Source organism: Oncorhynchus nerka, linkage group LG15 (assembly GCF_034236695.1).
Source record: "Oncorhynchus nerka isolate Pitt River linkage group LG15, Oner_Uvic_2.0, whole genome shotgun sequence".
Lineage (NCBI taxonomy): Eukaryota > Metazoa > Chordata > Actinopteri > Salmoniformes > Salmonidae > Oncorhynchus > Oncorhynchus nerka.
Window position 1 is genome coordinate 70,440,665 of NC_088410.1, and position 23,734 is coordinate 70,464,398.

Sequence of the window (23,734 nt, forward strand, 5' to 3'; positions counted from 1 at the left end):
GCCCTACACAGAGAGTACACCGCGGCAGAATACCTGACCACTGTGACTAACCCAAAATTAAGGAAAGCTTTGACTATGTACAGACTCAGTGAGCATAGCCTTGCTATTGAGAAAGGCCGCTGTAGGCAGACATGGCTCGAAAGAGAAGACAGGCTATGTGCTCACTGCCCACAAAATGATGTGGAAACTGAGCTGCACTTCCTAACCTCCTGCCCAATGTATGACCATATTAGAGAGACATATTTCCCCCAGATTACACAGATCCACAAAGAATTCGAAAACAAATCCAATTTTGATAAACTCCCATATCTACTGGGTGAAATTCCACAGTGTGCCATCACAGCAGCAATATTTGTGACCTGTTGACACGAGAAAAGGGCAACCAGTGAAGAACACACACCATTGTAAATACAACCCATATTTATGCTTATTTATTTTATCTTGTGTCCTTTAACCATTTGTACATTGTTAAAACACTGTATATATATAATATGACATTTGTAATGTCTTTATTGTTTTGAAACTTCTGTATGTGTAATGTTTACTGTTAATTTTTATTGTTTATTTCACTTTATATATTCACTTTATATATTATCTACCTCACTTGCTTTGGCAATGTTAACACATGTTTCCCATGCCAATAAAGCCCTTGAATTGAGAGAGAGAGAGAGAGAGAGAGAGAGAGAGAGGGAGACAGAGACAGAGAGAGAGACAGAGACAGAGACAGAGAGAGACAGAGATAGAGAGAGAGAGAGAGGAGACAGAGATAGAGAGAGAGACAGAGACAGAGACAGAGAGAGACAGAGATAGAGAGAGAGAGAGAGGAGACAGAGATAGAGAGAGACAGAGAGAGAGACAGAGACAGAGACAGAGAGAGGGAGAGAGAGAGAGACAGAGATAGAGAGAGAGAGAGAGGAGACAGAGATAGAGAGAGAGAGAGAGAGAGAGAGAGACAGAGAGAGAGAGAGACAGAGAGAGAGAGAGACAGAGGCAGAGGCAGAGGCAGAGGCAGAGACAGAGGCAGAGACAGAGGCAGAGGCAGAGGCAGAGGCAGAGGCAGAGACAGAGGCAGAGACAGAGACAGAGGCAGAGGCAGAGGCAGAGACAGAGGCAGAGGCAGAGGCAGAGACAGAGGCAGAGACAGAGGCAGAGGCAGAGGCAGAGACAGAGACAGAGGCAGAGGCAGAGGCAGAGGCAGAAGCAGAGACAGAGACAGAGGCAGAGGCAGAGGCAGAGACAGAGGCAGAGACAGAGACAGAGGCAGAGGCAGAGGCAGAGACAGAGGCAGAGACAGAGACAGAGGCAGAGGCAGAGGCAGAGGCAGAGGCAGAGGCAGAGACAGAGACAGAGGCAGAGACAGAGGCAGAGGCAGAGACAGAGGCAGAGGCAGAGGCAGAGGCAGAGACAGAGGCAGAGACAGAGGCAGAGACAGAGGCAGAGGCAGAGGCAGAGGCAGAGACAGAGGCAGAGACAGAGGCAGAGGCAGAGGCAGAGACAGAGGCAGAGACAGAGACAGAGGCAGAGACAGAGGCAGAGACAGAGACAGGGAGACAGAGAGAGAGAGAGACAGAGAGAGAGAGACAGAGAGAGAGAGAGACAGAGAGAGAGAGACAGAGAGAGAGAGAGACAGAGAGAGAGAGACAGAGAGAGAGCGTCAACAGTAACATAAAAATGATTGTACACAAACAAGCAAAATGGTAACATAAAGCAGATCAGTATTTCCCAGGGAGATGGCGATAGTGAAAACTCTTGTGGGAGCAGTATTTCCTGGTGACTCACCTCCTCCAGTCTGCGATCGGTTCCCAGGGCCAGGACATTGTTGAACTCTCTCTCTAGAACCTGCCGGGCCTGGAAAAAACACACACACAGAGAGAGAGAAAAGAGCATATAGGTACAGAGAGAATAGACAAGGTTCTAAAATATATGATTGTTTTCCAACAGGTGACGTCACTCCTACACAAAGCTAGGTTGTGTGTGTGTGTGTGTGTGTGTGTGTGTGTGTGTGTGTGTGTGTGTGTGTGTGTGTGTGTGTGTGTGTGTGTGTGTGTGTGTGTGTGTGTACCTGTGTGTGTGTGTGTACCTGTGTGTTCTGCATGGGGATCTGCAGAATGAGAGCCAGGCTGCTGTAGTCGAAGGTCTCGTCCACAGCGATGAGAGCCCCGTGGACTCCACTCTCCATCAGGGTGTTACTGTAGTCCTTCAGACCTACACTCTGGACCCAGTGGACCACCTGCTCATTGGTCCACACTAACACGTCTAGAGACAGAGAGGTATATAACTAACACAACATATAGACCAGTCACCTACAGACAACATATAGACCAGTCATCTACAGACAGAGAGGTATATTACTATCACAACATATAGACCAGTCATCTACAGACAGAGAGGTATATTACTATCACAACATATAGACCAGTCATCTACAGAGAGAGAGGTATATTACTATCACAACATATAGACCAGTCATCTACATACAGAGAGGTATTTAACTATCACAACATATAGACCAGTCATCTACAGACAGAGAGGTATATAACTATCACAACATATAGACCAGTCATCTACAGAGAGAGAGGTATATACTATCACAACATATAGACCAGTCACCTACAGACAGAGAGGTATATTACTATCACAACATATAGACCAGTCACCTACAGACAACATATAGACCAGTCATCTACAGAGAGAGAGGTATATAACTATCACAACATATAGACCAGTCATCTACAGACAGAGAGGTATATAACTATCACAACATATAGACCAGTCATCTACAGAGAGAGAGGTATATAACTATCACAACATATAGACCAGTCATCTACAGACAGAGAGGTATATTACTATCACAACATATAGACCAGTCATCTACATACAGAGAGGTATATAACTATCACAACATATAGACCAGTAATCTACAGAGAGAGAGGTATATTACTATCACAACATATAGACCAGTCATCTACAGACAGAGAGGTATATAACTATCACAACATATAGACCAGTCATCTACAGACAACATATAGACCAGTCATCTACAGAGAGAGAGGTATATAACTATCACAACATATAGACCAGTCATCTACAGACAGAGAGGTATATACTATCACAACATATAGACCAGTCTTCTACAGACAGAGAGGTATATACTATCACAACATATAGACCAGTCATCTACAGACAGAGAGGTATATAACTATCACAACATATAGACCAGTCATCTACAGACAGAGAGGTATATACTATCACAACATATAGACCAGTCTTCTACAGACAGAGAGGTATATAACTATCACAACATATAGACCAGTCATCTACAGACAACATATAGACCAGTCATCTACAGAGAGAGAGGTATATAACTATCACAACATATAGACCAGTCATCTACAGACAGAGAGGTATATACTATCACAACATATAGACCAGTCACCTACAGACAGAGAGGTATATTACTATCACAACATATAGACCAGTCATCTACAGACAACACATAGACCAGTCACCTACAGACAGAGAGGTATATAACTATCACAACATATAGATCAGTCATCTACAGACAGAAAGGTATATTACTATCACAACATATAGACCAGTCATCTACAGACAGAGAGATATATTACTATCATAACATATAGACCAGTCATCTACAGAGAGAGAGGTATATTACTATCACAACATATAGACCAGTCATCTACATACAGAGAGGTATATAACTATCACAACATATAGACCAGTCATCTACAGAGAGAGAGGTATATTACTATCACAACATATAGACTAGTCACCTACAGACAACATATAGACCAGTCATCTACAGAGAGAGAGGTATATAACTATCACAACATATAGACCAGTCATCTACAGACAGAGAGGTATATACTATCACAACATATAGACCAGTCATCTACAGAGAGAGAGGTATATAACTATCACAACATATAGACCAGTCATCTACAGACAGAGAGGTATATAACTATCACAACATATAGAACAGTCATCTACAGACAGAGAGGTATATACTATCACAACATATAGACCAGTCATCTACAGACAGAGAGGTATATTACTATCACAACATATAGACCAGTCATCTACAGACAGAGAGGTATATAACTATCACAACATATAGACCAGTCATCTACAGACAGAGAGGTATATACTATCACAACATATAGACCAGTCATCTACAGACAACACATAGACCAGTCACCTACAGACAGAGAGGTATATAACTATCACAACATATAGACCAGTCATCTACAGACAACATATAGACCAGTCATCTACAGACAGAGAGGTATATAACTATCACAACATATAGACCAGTCATCTACAGAGAGAGAGGTATATAACTATCACAACATATAGACCAGTCATCTACAGACAGAGAGGTATATACTATCACAACATATAGACCAGTCATCTACAGAGAGAGAGGTATATAACTATCACAACATATAGACCAGTCATCTACAGATAGAGAGGTATATAACTATCACAACATATAGAACAGTCATCTACAGACAGAGAGGTATATACTATCACAACATATAGACCAGTCATCTACAGACAGAGAGGTATATTACTATCACAACATATAGACCAGTCATCTACAGACAGAGAGGTATATAACTATCACAACATATAGACCAGTCATCTACAGACAGAGAGGTATATACTATCACAACATATAGACCAGTCATCTACAGACAACACATAGACCAGTCACCTACAGACAGAGAGGTATATAACTATCACAACATATAGACCAGTCATCTACAGACAACATATAGACCAGTCATCTACAGACAGAGAGGTATATAACTATCACAACATATAGACCAGTCATCTACAGACAGAGAGGTATATAACTATCACAACATATAGACCAGTCATCTACAGACAGAGAGGTATATTACTATCACAACATATAGACCAGTCATCTACAGACAACACATAGACCAGTCACCTACAGACAGAGAGGTATATAACTATCACAACATATAGACCAGTCATCTACAGACAACATATAGACCAGTCATCTACAGACAGAGAGGTATATAACTATCACAACATATAGACCAGTCATCTACAGACAGAGAGGTATATTACTATCACAACATATAGACCAGTCATCTACAGACAACACATAGACCAGTCACCTACAGACAGAGAGGTATATAACTATCACAACATATAGACCAGTCATCTACAGACAACATATAGACCAGTCATCTACAGACAGAGAGGTATATAACTATCACAACATATAGACCAGTCATCTACAGACAGAGAGGTATATTACTATCACAACATATAGACCAGTCATCTACAGACAGAGAGATATATTACTATCACAACATATAGACCAGTCATCTACAGACAGAGAGGTATATAACTATCACAACATATAGACCAGTCACCTACAGACAGAGAGGTATATTACTATCACAACATATAGACCAGTCATCTACAGACAGAGAGGTATATAACTATCACAACATATAGACCAGTCATCTACATACAGAGAGGTATATAACTATCACAACATATAGACCAGTCATCTACAGAGAGAGAGGTATATTACTATCACAACATATAGACCAGTCATCTACATACAGAGAGGTATATAACTATCACAACATATAGACCAGTCATCTACAGAGAGAGAGGTATATTACTATCACAACATATAGACTAGTCACCTACAGACAACATATAGACCAGTCATCTACAGAGAGAGAGGTATATAACTATCACAACATATAGACCAGTCATCTACAGACAGAGAGGTATATACTATCACAACATATAGACCAGTCATCTACAGAGAGAGAGGTATATAACTATCACAACATATAGACCAGTCATCTACAGACAGAGAGGTATATAACTATCACAACATATAGAACAGTCATCTACAGACAGAGAGGTATATACTATCACAACATATAGACCAGTCATCTACAGACAGAGAGGTATATACTATCACAACATATAGACCAGTCATCTACAGACAGAGAGGTATATTACTATTACAACATATAGACCAGTCATCTACAGACAGAGAGGTATATAACTATCACAACATATAGACCAGTCATCTACAGACAGAGAGGTATATACTATCACAACATATAGACCAGTCATCTACAGACAACACATAGACCAGTCACCTACAGACAGAGAGGTATATAACTATCACAACATATAGACCAGTCATCTACAGACAACATATAGACCAGTCATCTACAGACAGAGAGGTATATAACTATCACAACATATAGACCAGTCATCTACAGACAGAGAGGTATATTACTATCACAACATATAGACCAGTCATCTACAGACAGAGAGATATATTACTATCACAACATATAGACCAGTCATCTACAGACAGAGAGGTATATAACTATCACAACATATAGACCAGTCATCTACATACAGAGAGGTATATAACTATCACAACATATAGACCAGTCATCTACAGACAGAGAGGTATATAACTATCACAACATATAGACCAGTCATCTACAGACAGAGAGGTATATAACTATCACAACATATAGACCAGTCATCTACAGACAACACATAGACCAGTCATCTACAGACAGAGAGGTATATTACTATCACAACATATAGACCAGTCATCTACAGCCAACATATAGACCAGTCACCTACAGACAGAGAGGTATATTACTATCACAACATATAGACCAGTCATCTACAGACAGAGAGGTATATAACTATCACAACATATAGACCAGTCATCTACAGACAGAGAGGTATATTACTATAACAACATATAGACCAGTCATCTACAGACAGAGAGGTATATTACTATCACAACATATAGACCAGTCATCTACAGATAGAGAGATATATTACTATCACAACATATAGACCAGTCATCTACAGACAGAGAGGTATATAACTATCACAACATATAGACCAGTCATCTACAGACAACACATAGACCAGTCACCTACAGACAGAGAGGTATATTACTATCACAACATATAGACCAGTCATCTACAGACAGATAGGTATATTACTATCACAACATATAGACCAGTCATCTACAGACAGATAGGTATATTACTATCACAACATATAGACCAGTCATCTACAGACAGAGAGGTATATAACTATCACAACATATAGACCAGTCATCTACAGACAACACATAGACCAGTCATCTACAGACAGAGAGGTATATTACTATCACAACATATAGACCAGTCATCTACAGACAACATATAGACCAGTCATCTACAGACAGAGAGGTATATTACTATCACAACATATAGACCAGTCATCTACAGACAGAGAGGTATATAACTATCACAACATATAGACCAGTCATCTACAGACAGAGAGGTATATAACTATCACAACATATAGACCAGTCATCTACAGAGAGAGAGGTATATAACTATCACAACATATAGACCAGTCATCTACAGACAACACATAGACCAGTCACCTACAGACAGAGAGGTATATTACTATCACAACATATAGACCAGTCATCTACAGACAGAGAGGTATAATACTATATCAACATATAGACCAGTCATCTACAGACAGAGAGGTATATAACTATCACAACATATAGACCAGTCATCTACAGACAGAGAGGTATATAACTATCACAACATATAGACCAGTCATCTACAGACAGAGAGGTATATTACTATCACAACATATAGACCAGTCATCTACAGACAGAGAGGTATAATACTATCACAACATATAGACCAGTCATCTACAGACAGAGAGGTATATAACTATCACAACATATAGACCAGTCATCTACTGACAGAGAGGTATGTTACTATCACAACATATAGACCAGTCATCTACAGACAACATATAGACCAGTCACCTACAGACAGAGAGGTATATTACTATCACAACATATAGACCAGTCATCTACATACAGAGAGGTATATAACTATCACAACATATAGACCAGTCATCTACAGACGACATATAGACCAGTCACCTACAGACAGAGAGGTATATTGCTATCACAACATATAGACCAGTCATCTACAGACAACATATAGACCAGTCATCTACAGACAGAGAGGTATATAACTATCACAACATATAGACCAGTCATCTACAGACAGAGAGGTATATAACTATCACAACATATAGACCAGTCATCTACAGACAGAGAGGTATATACTATCACAACATATAGACCAGTCATCTACAGAGAGAGAGGTATATTACTATCACAACATATAGACTAGTCACCTACAGACAACATATAGACCAGTCATCTACAGAGAGAGAGGTATATAACTATCACAACATATAGACCAGTCATCTACAGACAGAGAGGTATATACTATCACAACATATAGACCAGTCATCTACAGAGAGAGAGGTATATAACTATCACAACATATAGACCAGTCATCTACAGACAGAGAGGTATATAACTATCACAACATATAGAACAGTCATCTACAGACAGAGAGGTATATACTATCACAACATATAGACCAGTCATCTACAGACAGAGAGGTATATACTATCACAACATATAGACCAGTCATCTACAGACAGAGAGGTATATTACTATTACAACATATAGACCAGTCATCTACAGACAGAGAGGTATATAACTATCACAACATATAGACCAGTCATCTACAGACAGAGAGGTATATACTATCACAACATATAGACCAGTCATCTACAGACAACACATAGACCAGTCACCTACAGACAGAGAGGTATATAACTATCACAACATATAGACCAGTCATCTACAGACAACATATAGACCAGTCATCTACAGACAGAGAGGTATATAACTATCACAACATATAGACCAGTCATCTACAGACAGAGAGGTATATTACTATCACAACATATAGACCAGTCATCTACAGACAGAGAGGTATATAACTATCACAGCATATAGACCAGTCATCTACATACAGAGAGGTATATAACTATCACAACATATAGACCAGTCATCTACAGACAGAGAGGTATATAACTATCACAACATATAGACCAGTCATCTACAGACAGAGAGGTATATAACTATCACAACATATAGACCAGTCATCTACAGACAACACATAGACCAGTCATCTACAGACAGAGAGGTATATTACTATCACAACATATAGACCAGTCATCTACAGCCAACATATAGACCAGTCACCTACAGACAGAGAGGTATATTACTATCACAACATATAGACCAGTCACCTACAGACAGAGAGGTATATTACTATCACAACATATAGACCAGTCATCTACAGATAGAGAGATATATTACTATCACAACATATAGACCAGTCATCTACAGACAGAGAGGTATATAACTATCACAACATATAGACCAGTCATCTACAGACAACACATAGACCAGTCACCTACAGACAGAGAGGTATATTACTATCACAACATATAGACCAGTCATCTACAGACAGATAGGTATATTACTATCACAACATATAGACCAGTCATCTACAGACAGATAGGTATATTACTATCACAACATATAGACCAGTCATCTACAGACAGAGAGGTATATAACTATCACAACATATAGACCAGTCATCTACAGACAGAGAGGTATATTACTATAACAACATATAGACCAGTCATCTACAGACAGAGAGGTATATAACTATCACAACATATAGACCAGTCATCTACAGACAACACATAGACCAGTCATCTACAGACAGAGAGGTATATTACTATCACAACATATAGACCAGTCATCTACAGACAACATATAGACCAGTCATCTACAGACAGAGAGGTATATTACTATCACAACATATAGACCAGTCATCTACAGACAGAGAGGTATATAACTATCACAACATATAGACCAGCCATCTACAGACAGAGAGGTATATAACTATCACAACATATAGACCAGTCATCTACAGAGAGAGAGGTATATAACTATCACAACATATAGACCAGTCATCTACAGACAACACATAGACCAGTCACCTACAGACAGAGAGGTATATTACTATCACAACATATAGACCAGTCATCTACAGACAGAGAGGTATAATACTATATCAACATATAGACCAGTCATCTACAGACAGAGAGGTATATAACTATCACAACATATAGACCAGTCATCTACAGACAGAGAGGTATATAACTATCACAACATATAGACCAGTCATCTACAGAGAGAGAGGTATATAACTATCACAACATATAGACCAGTCATCTACAGACAACACATAGACCAGTCATCTACAGACAGAGAGGTATATAACTATCACAACATATAGACCAGTCATCTACAGACAGAGAGGTATATAACTATCACAACATATAGACCAGTCATCTACAGACAGAGAGGTATATACTATCACAACATATAGACCAGTCATCTACAGACAGAGAGGTATATTACTATCACAACATATAGACCAGTCATCTACAGACAACACATAGACCAGTCACCTACAGACAGAGAGGTATATAACTATCACAACATATAGACCAGTCATCTACAGACAACACATAGACCAGTCACCTACAGACAAAGAGGTATATTACTATCACAACATATAGACCAGTCATCTACAGACAGAGAGGTATATTACTATCACAACATATAGACCAGTCATCTACAGACAGAGAGGTATATAACTATCACAACATATAGACCAGTCATCTACTGACAGAGAGGTATGTTACTATCACAACATATAGACCAGTCATCTACAGACAACATATAGACCAGTCACCTACAGACAGAGAGGTATATTACTATCACAACATATAGACCAGTCATCTACATACAGAGAGGTATATAACTATCACAACATATAGACCAGTCATCTACAGACGACATATAGACCAGTCACCTACAGACAGAGAGGTATATTGCTATCACAACATATAGACCAGTCATCTACAGACAACATATAGACCAGTCATCTACAGACAGAGAGGTATATAACTATCACAACATATAGACCAGTCATCTACAGACAGAGAGGTATATAACTATCACAACATATAGACCAGTCATCTACAGACAGAGAGGTATATACTATCACAACATAATAGACCAGTCATCTACAGACAGAGAGGTATATTACTATCACAACATATAGACCAGTCATCTACAGACAACACATAGACCAGTCACCTACAGACAGAGAGGTATATAACTATCACAACATATAGACCAGTCATCTACAGACAACATATAGACCAGTCATCTACAGACAGAGAGGTATATAACTATCACAACATATAGACCAGTCATCTACAGACAGAGAGGTATATTACTATCACAACATATAGACCAGTCATCTACAGACAGAGAGATATATTACTATCACAACATATAGACCAGTCATCTACAGACAGAGAGGTATATAACTATCACAACATATAGACCAGTCACCTACAGACAGAGAGGTATATTACTATCACAACATATAGACCAGTCACCTACAGACAGAGAGGTATATTACTATCACAACATATAGACCAGTCATCTACATACAGAGAGGTATATAACTATCACAACATATAGACCAGTCATCTACAGAGAGAGAGGTATATTACTATCACAACATATAGACTAGTCACCTACAGACAACATATAGACCAGTCATCTACAGAGAGAGAGGTATATAACTATCACAACATATAGACCAGTCATCTACAGACAGAGAGGTATATACTATCACAACATATAGACCAGTCATCTACAGAGAGAGAGGTATATAACTATCACAACATATAGACCAGTCATCTACAGACAGAGAGGTATATAACTATCACAACATATAGAACAGTCATCTACAGACAGAGAGGTATATACTATCACAACATATAGACCAGTCATCTACAGACAGAGAGGTATATTACTATTACAACATATAGACCAGTCATCTACAGACAGAGAGGTATATAACTATCACAACATATAGACCAGTCATCTACAGACAGAGAGGTATATACTATCACAACATATAGACCAGTCATCTACAGACAACACATAGACCAGTCACCTACAGACAGAGAGGTATATAACTATCACAACATATAGACCAGTCATCTACAGACAACATATAGACCAGTCATCTACAGACAGAGAGGTATATAACTATCACAACATATAGACCAGTCATCTACAGACAGAGAGGTATATTACTATCACAACATATAGACCAGTCATCTACAGACAGAGAGATATATTACTATCACAACATATAGACCAGTCATCTACAGACAGAGAGGTATATAACTATCACAACATATAGACCAGTCACCTACAGACAGAGAGGTATATTACTATCACAACATATAGACCAGTCATCTACAGACAGAGAGGTATATAACTATCACAACATATAGACCAGTCATCTACATACAGAGAGGTATATAACTATCACAACATATAGACCAGTCATCTACAGAGAGAGAGGTATATAACTATCACAACATATAGACCAGTCATCTACAGACAGAGAGGTATATAACTATCACAACATATAGACCAGTCATCTACATACAGAGAGGTATATAACTATCACAACATATAGACCAGTCATCTACAGAGAGAGAGGTATATTACTATCACAACATATAGACCAGTCATCTACATACAGAGAGGTATATAACTATCACAACATATAGACCAGTCATCTACAGAGAGAGAGGTATATTACTATCACAACATATAGACTAGTCACCTACAGACAACATATAGACCAGTCATCTACAGAGAGAGAGGTATATAACTATCACAACATATAGACCAGTCATCTACAGACAGAGAGGTATATACTATCACAACATATAGACCAGTCATCTACAGAGAGAGAGGTATATAACTATCACAACATATAGACCAGTCATCTACAGACAGAGAGGTATATAACTATCACAACATATAGAACAGTCATCTACAGACAGAGAGGTATATACTATCACAACATATAGACCAGTCATCTACAGACAGAGAGGTATATTACTATTACAACATATAGACCAGTCATCTACAGACAGAGAGGTATATAACTATCACAACATATAGACCAGTCATCTACAGACAGAGAGGTATATACTATCACAACATATAGACCAGTCATCTACAGACAACACATAGACCAGTCACCTACAGACAGAGAGGTATATAACTATCACAACATATAGACCAGTCATCTACAGACAACATATAGACCAGTCATCTACAGACAGAGAGGTATATAACTATCACAACATATAGACCAGTCATCTACAGACAGAGAGGTATATTCCTATCACAACATATAGACCAGTCATCTACAGACAGAGAGGTATATAACTATCACAACATATAGAACAGTCATCTACAGACAGAGAGGTATATACTATCACAACATATAGACCAGTCATCTACAGACAGAGAGGTATATTACTATTACAACATATAGACCAGTCATCTACAGACAGAGAGGTATATAACTATCACAACATATAGACCAGTCATCTACAGACAGAGAGGTATATACTATCACAACATATAGACCAGTCATCTACAGACAACACATAGACCAGTCACCTACAGACAGAGAGGTATATAACTATCACAACATATAGACCAGTCATCTACAGACAACATATAGACCAGTCATCTACAGACAGAGAGGTATATAACTATCACAACATATAGACCAGTCATCTACAGACAGAGAGGTATATTACTATCACAACATATAGACCAGTCATCTACAGACAGAGAGATATATTACTATCACAACATATAGACCAGTCATCCACAGACAGAGAGGTATATAACTATCACAACATATAGACCAGTCACCTACAGACAGAGAGGTATATTACTATCACAACATATAGACCAGTCATCTACAGACAGAGAGGTATATAACTATCACAACATATAGACCAGTCATCTACAGACAGAGAGGTATATAACTATCACAACATATAGAACAGTCATCTACAGACAGAGAGGTATATACTATCACAACATATAGACCAGTCATCTACAGACAGAGAGGTATATTACTATTACAACATATAGACCAGTCATCTACAGACAGAGAGGTATATAACTATCACAACATATAGACCAGTCATCTACAGACAGAGAGGTATATACTATCACAACATATAGACCAGTCATCTACAGACAACACATAGACCAGTCACCTACAGACAGAGAGGTATATAACTATCACAACATATAGACCAGTCATCTACAGACAACATATAGACCAGTCATCTACAGACAGAGAGGTATATAACTATCACAACATATAGACCAGTCATCTACAGACAGAGAGGTATATTACTATCACAACATATAGACCAGTCATCTACAGACAGAGAGGTATATAACTATCACAACATATAGAACAGTCATCTACAGACAGAGAGGTATATACTATCACAACATATAGACCAGTCATCTACAGACAGAGAGGTATATTACTATTACAACATATAGACCAGTCATCTACAGACAGAGAGGTATATAACTATCACAACATATAGACCAGTCATCTACAGACAGAGAGGTATATACTATCACAACATATAGACCAGTCATCTACAGACAACACATAGACCAGTCACCTACAGACAGAGAGGTATATAACTATCACAACATATAGACCAGTCATCTACAGACAACATATAGACCAGTCATCTACAGACAGAGAGGTATATAACTATCACAACATATAGACCAGTCATCTACAGACAGAGAGGTATATTACTATCACAACATATAGACCAGTCATCTACAGACAGAGAGATATATTACTATCACAACATATAGACCAGTCATCCACAGACAGAGAGGTATATAACTATCACAACATATAGACCAGTCACCTACAGACAGAGAGGTATATTACTATCACAACATATAGACCAGTCATCTACAGACAGAGAGGTATATAACTATCACAACATATAGACCAGTCATCTACATACAGAGAGGTATATAACTATCACAACATATAGACCAGTCATCTACAGAGAGAGAGGTATATTACTATCACAACATATAGACCAGTCATCTACATACAGAGAGGTATATAACTATCACAACATATAGACCAGTCATCTACAGAGAGAGAGGTATATTACTATCACAACATATAGACTAGTCACCTACAGACAACATATAGACCAGTCATCTACAGAGAGAGAGGTATATAACTATCACAACATATAGACCAGTCATCTACAGACAGAGAGGTATATACTATCACAACATATAGACCAGTCATCTACAGAGAGAGAGGTATATAACTATCACAACATATAGACCAGTCATCTACAGACAGAGAGGTATATAACTATCACAACATATAGAACAGTCATCTACAGACAGAGAGGTATATACTATCACAACATATAGACCAGTCATCTACAGACAGAGAGGTATATTACTATTACAACATATAGACCAGTCATCTACAGACAGAGAGGTATATAACTATCACAACATATAGACCAGTCATCTACAGACAGAGAGGTATATACTATCACAACATATAGACCAGTCATCTACAGACAACACATAGACCAGTCACCTACAGACAGAGAGGTATATAACTATCACAACATATAGACCAGTCATCTACAGACAACATATAGACCAGTCATCTACAGACAGAGAGGTATATAACTATCACAACATATAGACCAGTCATCTACAGACAGAGAGGTATATTACTATCACAACATATAGACCAGTCATCTACAGACAGAGAGATATATTACTATCACAACATATAGACCAGTCATCTACAGACAGAGAGGTATATAACTATCACAACATATAGACCAGTCATCTACATACAGAGAGGTATATAACTATCACAACATATAGACCAGTCATCTACAGACAGAGAGGTATATAACTATCACAACATATAGACCAGTCATCTACAGACAGAGAGGTATATTACTATCACAACATATAGACCAGTCATCTACAGACAACACATAGACCAGTCACCTACAGACAACATATAGACCAGTCACCTACAGACAACACATAGACCAGTCATCTACAGACAACATATAGACCAGTCACCTACAGACAGAGAGGTATATTACTATCACAACATATAGACCAGTCATCTACAGATAGAGAGATATATTACTATCACAACATATAGACCAGTCATCTACAGACAGAGAGGTATATAACTATCACAACATATAGACCAGTCATCTACAGCCAACATATAGACCAGTCACCTACAGACAGAGAGGTATATTACTATCACAACATATAGACCAGTCACCTACAGACAGAGAGGTATATTACTATCACAACATATAGACCAGTCATCTACAGACAGAGAGGTATATTACTATCACAACATATAGACCAGTCATCTACAGCCAACATATAGACCAGTCACCTACAGACAGAGAGGTATATTACTATCACAACATATAGACCAGTCACCTACAGACAGAGAGGTATATTACTATCACAACATATAGACCAGTCATCTACAGATAGAGAGATATATTACTATCACAACATATAGACCAGTCATCTACAGACAGAGAGGTATATAACTATCACAACATATAGACCAGTCATCTACAGAGAGAGAGATATATTACTATCACAACATATAGACCAGTCACCTACAGACAGAGAGGTATATAACTATCACAACATATAGACCAGTCATCTACAGACAACACATAGACCAGTCACCTACAGACAGAGAGGTATATTACTATCACAACATATAGACCAGTCATCTACAGACAGATAGGTATATTACTATCACAACATATAGACCAGTCATCTACAGACAGATAGGTATATTACTATCACAACATATAGACCAGTCATCTACAGACAGAGAGGTATATAACTATCACAACATATAGACCAGTCATCTACAGACAGAGAGGTATACTACTATAACAACATATAGACCAGTCATCTACAGACAGAGAGGTATATAACTATCACAACATATAGACCAGTCATCTACAGACAACACATAGACCAGTCATCTACAGACAGAGAGGTATATTACTATCACAACATATAGACCAGTCATCTACAGACAACATATAGACCAGTCATCTACAGACAGAGAGGTATATTACTATCACAACATATAGACCAGTCATCTACAGACAGAGAGGTATATAACTATCACAACATATAGACCAGTCATCTACAGACAGAGAGGTATATAACTATCACAACATATAGACCAGTCATCTACAGAGAGAGAGGTATATAACTATCACAACATATAGACCAGTCATCTACAGACAACACATAGACCAGTCACCTACAGACAGAGAGGTATATTACTATCACAACATATAGACCAGTCATCTACAGACAGAGAGGTATAATACTATATCAACATATAGACCAGTCATCTACAGACAGAGAGGTATATAACTATCACAACATATAGACCAGTCATCTACAGACAGAGAGGTATATAACTATCACAACATATAGACCAGTCATCTACAGAGAGAGAGGTATATAACTATCACAACATATAGACCAGTCATCTACAGACAACACATAGACCAGTCACCTACAGACAAAGAGGTATATTACTATCACAACATATAGACCAGTCATCTACAGACAGAGAGGTATATTACTATCACAACATATAGACCAGTCATCTACAGACAGAGAGGTATAATACTATCACAACATATAGACCAGTCATCTACAGACAGAGAGGTATATAACTATCACAACATATAGACCAGTCATCTACTGACAGAGAGGTATGTTACTATCACAACATATAGACCAGTCATCTACAGACAACATATAGACCAGTCACCTACAGACAGAGAGGTATATAACTATCACAACATATAGAGCAGTCATCTACAGACGACATATAGACCAGTCACCTACAGACAGAGAGGTATATTGCTATCACAACATATAGACCAGTCATCTACAGACAACATATAGACCAGTCATCTACAGACAGAGAGGTATATAACTATCACAACATATAGACCAGTCATCTACAGACAACATATAGACCAGTCATCTACAGAGAGAGAGGTATATAACTATCACAACATATAGACCAGTCATCTACAGACAGAGAGGTATATTACTATCACAACATATAGACCAGTCATCTACAGACAGAGAGGTATATAACTATCACAACATATAGACCAGTCATCTACAGAGAGAGAGGTATATTACTATCACAACATATAGACCAGTCATCTACAGACAGAGAGGTATATTACTATCACAACATATAGACCAGTCATCTACAGACAGAGAGGTATATAACTATCACAACATATAGACCAGTCATCTACAGACAGAGAGGTATATAACTATCACAACATATAGACCAGTCATCTACATACAGAGAGGTATATAACTATCACAACATATAGACCAGTCATCTACAGACGACATATAGACCAGTCACCTACAGACAACACATAGACCAGTCATCTACAGACAGAGAGGTATATTACTATCACCACATATAGACCAGTCACCTACAGACAGAGAGGTATATTACTATCACAACATATAGACCAGTCACCTACAGACAACATATAGACCGGTCACCTACAGACAACACATAGACCAGTCATCTACAGACAGAGAGGTATATTACTATCACAACATATAGACCAGTCATCTACAGACAGAGAGGTATATAACTATCACAACATATAGACCAGTCATCTACAGACAGAGAGGTATATTACTATCACAACATATAGACCAGTCATCTACAGACAACATATAGACCAGTCACCTACATACGGAGAGGTATAATACTATCACAACATATAGACCAGTCATCTACAGACAGAGAGGTATATTACTATCACAACATATAGACCAGTCATCTAAAGACAGAGAGGTATATAACTATCACAACATATAGACCAGTCATCTACAGACAACACATAGACCAGTCATCTACAGACAGAGAGGTATATAACTATCACAACATATAGACCAGTCATCTACATACAGAGAGGTATATTACTATCACAACATATAGACCAGTCATCTACAGACAACATATAGACCAGTCATCTACAGACAGAGAGGTATATAACTATCACAACATATAGACCAGTCATCTACAGACAGAGAGGTATATAACTATCACAACATATAGACCAGTCATCTACAGACAGAGAGGTATATTACTATCACAACATATAGACCAGTCATCTACAGACAACATATAGACCAGTCACCTACATACAGAGAGGTATAATACTATCACAACATATAGACCAGTCATCTACAGACAACACATAGACCAGTCACCTACAGACAGAGAGGTATATTACTATCACAACATATAGACCAGTCATCTACAGACAGAGAGGTATATAACTATCACAACATATAGACCAGTCATCTACAGACAACACATAGACCAGTCATCTACAGACAGAGAGGTATATAACTATCACAACATATAGACCAGTCATCTACAGACAACATATAGACCAGTCACCTACAGACAACACATAGACCAGTCATCTACAGACAGAGAGGTATATAACTATCACAACATATAGACCAGTCATCTACAGACAGAGAGGTATATAACTATCACAACATATAGACCAGTCATCTACAGACAGAGAGGTATATAACTATCACAACATATAGACCAGTCATCTACAGACAACACATAGACCAGTCATCTACAGACAGAGAGGTATATAACTATCACAACATATAGACCAGTCATCTACATACAGAGAGGTATATAACTATCACAACATATAGACCAGTCATCTACAGACAGAGAGGTATATAACTATCACAACATATAGACCAGTCATCTACAGACAACACATAGACCAGTCATCTACAGACAACATATAGACCAGTCATCTACATACAGAGAGGTATATTACTATCACAACATATAGACCAGTCATCTACAGACAGAGAGGTATATCACTATCACAACATATAGACCAGTCATCTACAGACAACATATAGACCAGTCATCTACAGACAGAGAGGTATATAACTATCACAACATATAGACCAGTCATCTACAGACAGAGAGGTATATAACTATCACAACATATAGACCAGTCATCTACAGACAACATATAGACCAGTCATCTACAGACAGAGAGGTATATTACTATCACAACATATAGACCAGTCATCTACAGACAGAGAGGTATATAACTATCACAACATATAGACCAGTCATCTACAGACAGAGAGGTATATTACTATCACAACATATAGACCAGTCATCTACAGACAGAGAGGTATATAACTATCACAACATATAGACCAGTCATCTACAGACAGAGAGGTATATAACTATCACAACATATAGACCGGTCATCTACAGATAGAGAGGTATATAACTATCAAAACATATAGACCAGTCATCTATAGACAGAGAGGTATATTACTATCACAACATATAGACCAGTCATCTACAGACAGAGAGGTATATAACTATCACAACATATAGACCAGTCATCTACAGACAGAGAGGTATATTACTATCACAACATATAGACCAGTCATCTACAGACAACATATAGACCAGTCACCTACATACGGAGAGGTATAATACTATCACAACATATAGACCAGTCATCTACAGACAGAGAGGTATATTACTATCACAACATATAGACCAGTCATCTAAAGACAGAGAGGTATATAACTATCACAACATATAGACCAGTCATCTACAGACAACACATAGACCAGTCATCTACAGACAGAGAGGTATATAACTATCACAACATATAGACCAGTCATCTACATACAGAGAGGTATATTACTATCACAACATATAGACCAGTCATCTACAGACAACATATAGACCAGTCATCTACAGACAGAGAGGTATATAACTATCACAACATATAGACCAGTCATCTACAGACAGAGAGGTATATAACTATCACAACATATAGACCAGTCATCTACAGACAGAGAGGTATATTACTATCACAACATATAGACCAGTCATCTACAGACAACATATAGACCAGTCACCTACATACAGAGAGGTATAATACTATCACAACATATAGACCAGTCATCTACAGACAACACATAGACCAGTCACCTACAGACAGAGAGGTATATTACTATCACAACATATAGACCAGTCATCTACAGACAGAGAGGTATATAACTATCACAACATATAGACCAGTCATCTACAGACAACACATAGACCAGTCATCTACAGACAGAGAGGTATATAACTATCACAACATATAGACCAGTCATCTACAGACAACATATAGACCAGTCACCTACAGACAACACATAGACCAGTCATCTACAGACAGAGAGGTATATAACTATCACAACATATAGACCAGTCATCTACAGACAGAGAGGTATATAACTATCACAACATATAGACCAGTCATCTACAGACAGAGAGGTATATAACTATCACAACATATAGACCAGTCATCTACAGACAACACATAGACCAGTCATCTACAGACAGAGAGGTATATAACTATCACAACATATAGACCAGTCATCTACATACAGAGAGGTATATAACTATCACAACATATAGACCAGTCATCTACAGACAGAGAGGTATATAACTATCACAACATATAGACCAGTCATCTACAGACAACACATAGACCAGTCATCTACAGACAACATATAGACCAGTCATCTACATACAGAGAGGTATATTACTATCACAACATATAGACCAGTCATCTACAGACAGAGAGGTATATCACTATCACAACATATAGACCAGTCATCTACAGACAACATATAGACCAGTCATCTACAGACAGAGAGGTATATAACTATCACAACATATAGACCAGTCATCTACAGACAGAGAGGTATATAACTATCACAACATATAGACCAGTCATCTACAGACAACATATAGACCAGTCATCTACAGACAGAGAGGTATATTACTATCACAACATATAGACCAGTCATCTACAGACAGAGAGGTATATAACTATCACAACATATAGACCAGTCATCTACAGACAGAGAGGTATATTACTATCACAACATATAGACCAGTCATCTACAGACAGAGAGGTATATAACTATCACAACATATAGACCAGTCATCTACAGACAGAGAGGTATATAACTATCACAACATATAGACCGGTCATCTACAGATAGAGAGGTATATAACTATCAAAACATATAGACCAGTCATCTATAGACAGAGAGGTATATTACTATCACAACATATAGACCAGTCATCTACAGACAGAGAGGTATATAACTATCACAACATATAGACCAGTCATCTAAAGACAGAGAGGTATATTACTATCACAACATATAGACCAGTCATCTACAGACAACATATAGACCAGTCACCTACATACAGAGAGGTATAATACTATCACAACATATAGACCAGTCATCTACAGACAACACATAGACCAGTCACCTACAGACAGAGAGGTATATTACTATCACAACATATAGACCAGTCATCTACAGACAGAGAGGTATATAACTATCACAACATATAGACCAGTCATCTACAGACAACACATAGACCAGTCATCTACAGACAGAGAGGTATATAACTATCACAACATATAGACCAGTCATCTACAGACAACATATAGACCAGTCACCTACAGACAACACATAGACCAGTCATCTACAGACAGAGAGGTATATAACTATCACAACATATAGACCAGTCATCTACATACAGAGAGGTATATAACTATCACAACATATAGACCAGTCATCTACAGACAGAGAGGTATATAACTATCACAACATATAGACCAGTCATCTACAGACAACACATAGACCAGTCATCTACAGACAGAGAGGTATATAACTATCACAACATATAGACCAGTCATCTACAGACAACATATAGACCAGTCATCTACAGACAGAGAGGTATATAACTATCACAACATATAGACCAGTCATCTACAGACAGAGAGATATATTACTATCACAACATATAGACCAGTAATCTACAGACAGAGAGGTATATAACTATCACAACATATAGACCAGTCATCTACAAACAGAGAGGTATATAACTATCACAACATATAGACCAGTCATCTACAGACAACATATAGACCAGTCATCTACATACAGAGAGGTATATTACTATCACAACATATAGACCAGTCATCTACAGACAGAGAGGTATATCACTATCACAACATATAGACCAGTCATCTACAGACAACATATAGACCAGTCATCTACAGACAGAGAGGTATATAACTATCACAACATATAGACCAGTCATCTACAGACAGAGAGGTATATAACTATCACAACATATAGACCAGTCATCTACAGACAACATATAGACCAGTCATCTACAGACAGAGAGGTATATTACTATCACAACATATAGACCAGTCATCTACAGACAGAGAGGTATATAACTATCACAACATATAGACCAGTCATCTACAGACAGAGAGGTATATTACTATCACAACATATAGACCAGTCATCTACAGACAGAGAGGTATATAACTATCACAACATATAGACCAGTCATCTACAGACAGAGAGGTATATAACTATCACAACATATAGACCAGTCATCTACAGATAGAGAGGTATATAACTATCAAAACATATAGACCAGTCATCTATAGACAGAGAGGTATATTACTATCACAACATATAGACCAGTCATCTACAGACAGA

General features: G+C 37.9%; 1 protein-coding gene across 1 annotated transcript in view; it reads right to left on the reverse strand.

Moving 5' to 3' along the window:
• LOC115125478 (liprin-alpha-4-like) overlaps positions 1–23,734 on the reverse strand; it is a 208,437-nt gene that overhangs the window by 1,967 nt on the left and 182,736 nt on the right. Inside the window, 2 exon segments of the mRNA XM_065001860.1 lie at positions 1,780–1,848; positions 2,081–2,256. Of these exon segments, the coding sequence (XP_064857932.1) occupies positions 1,780–1,848; positions 2,081–2,256 (245 nt within the window).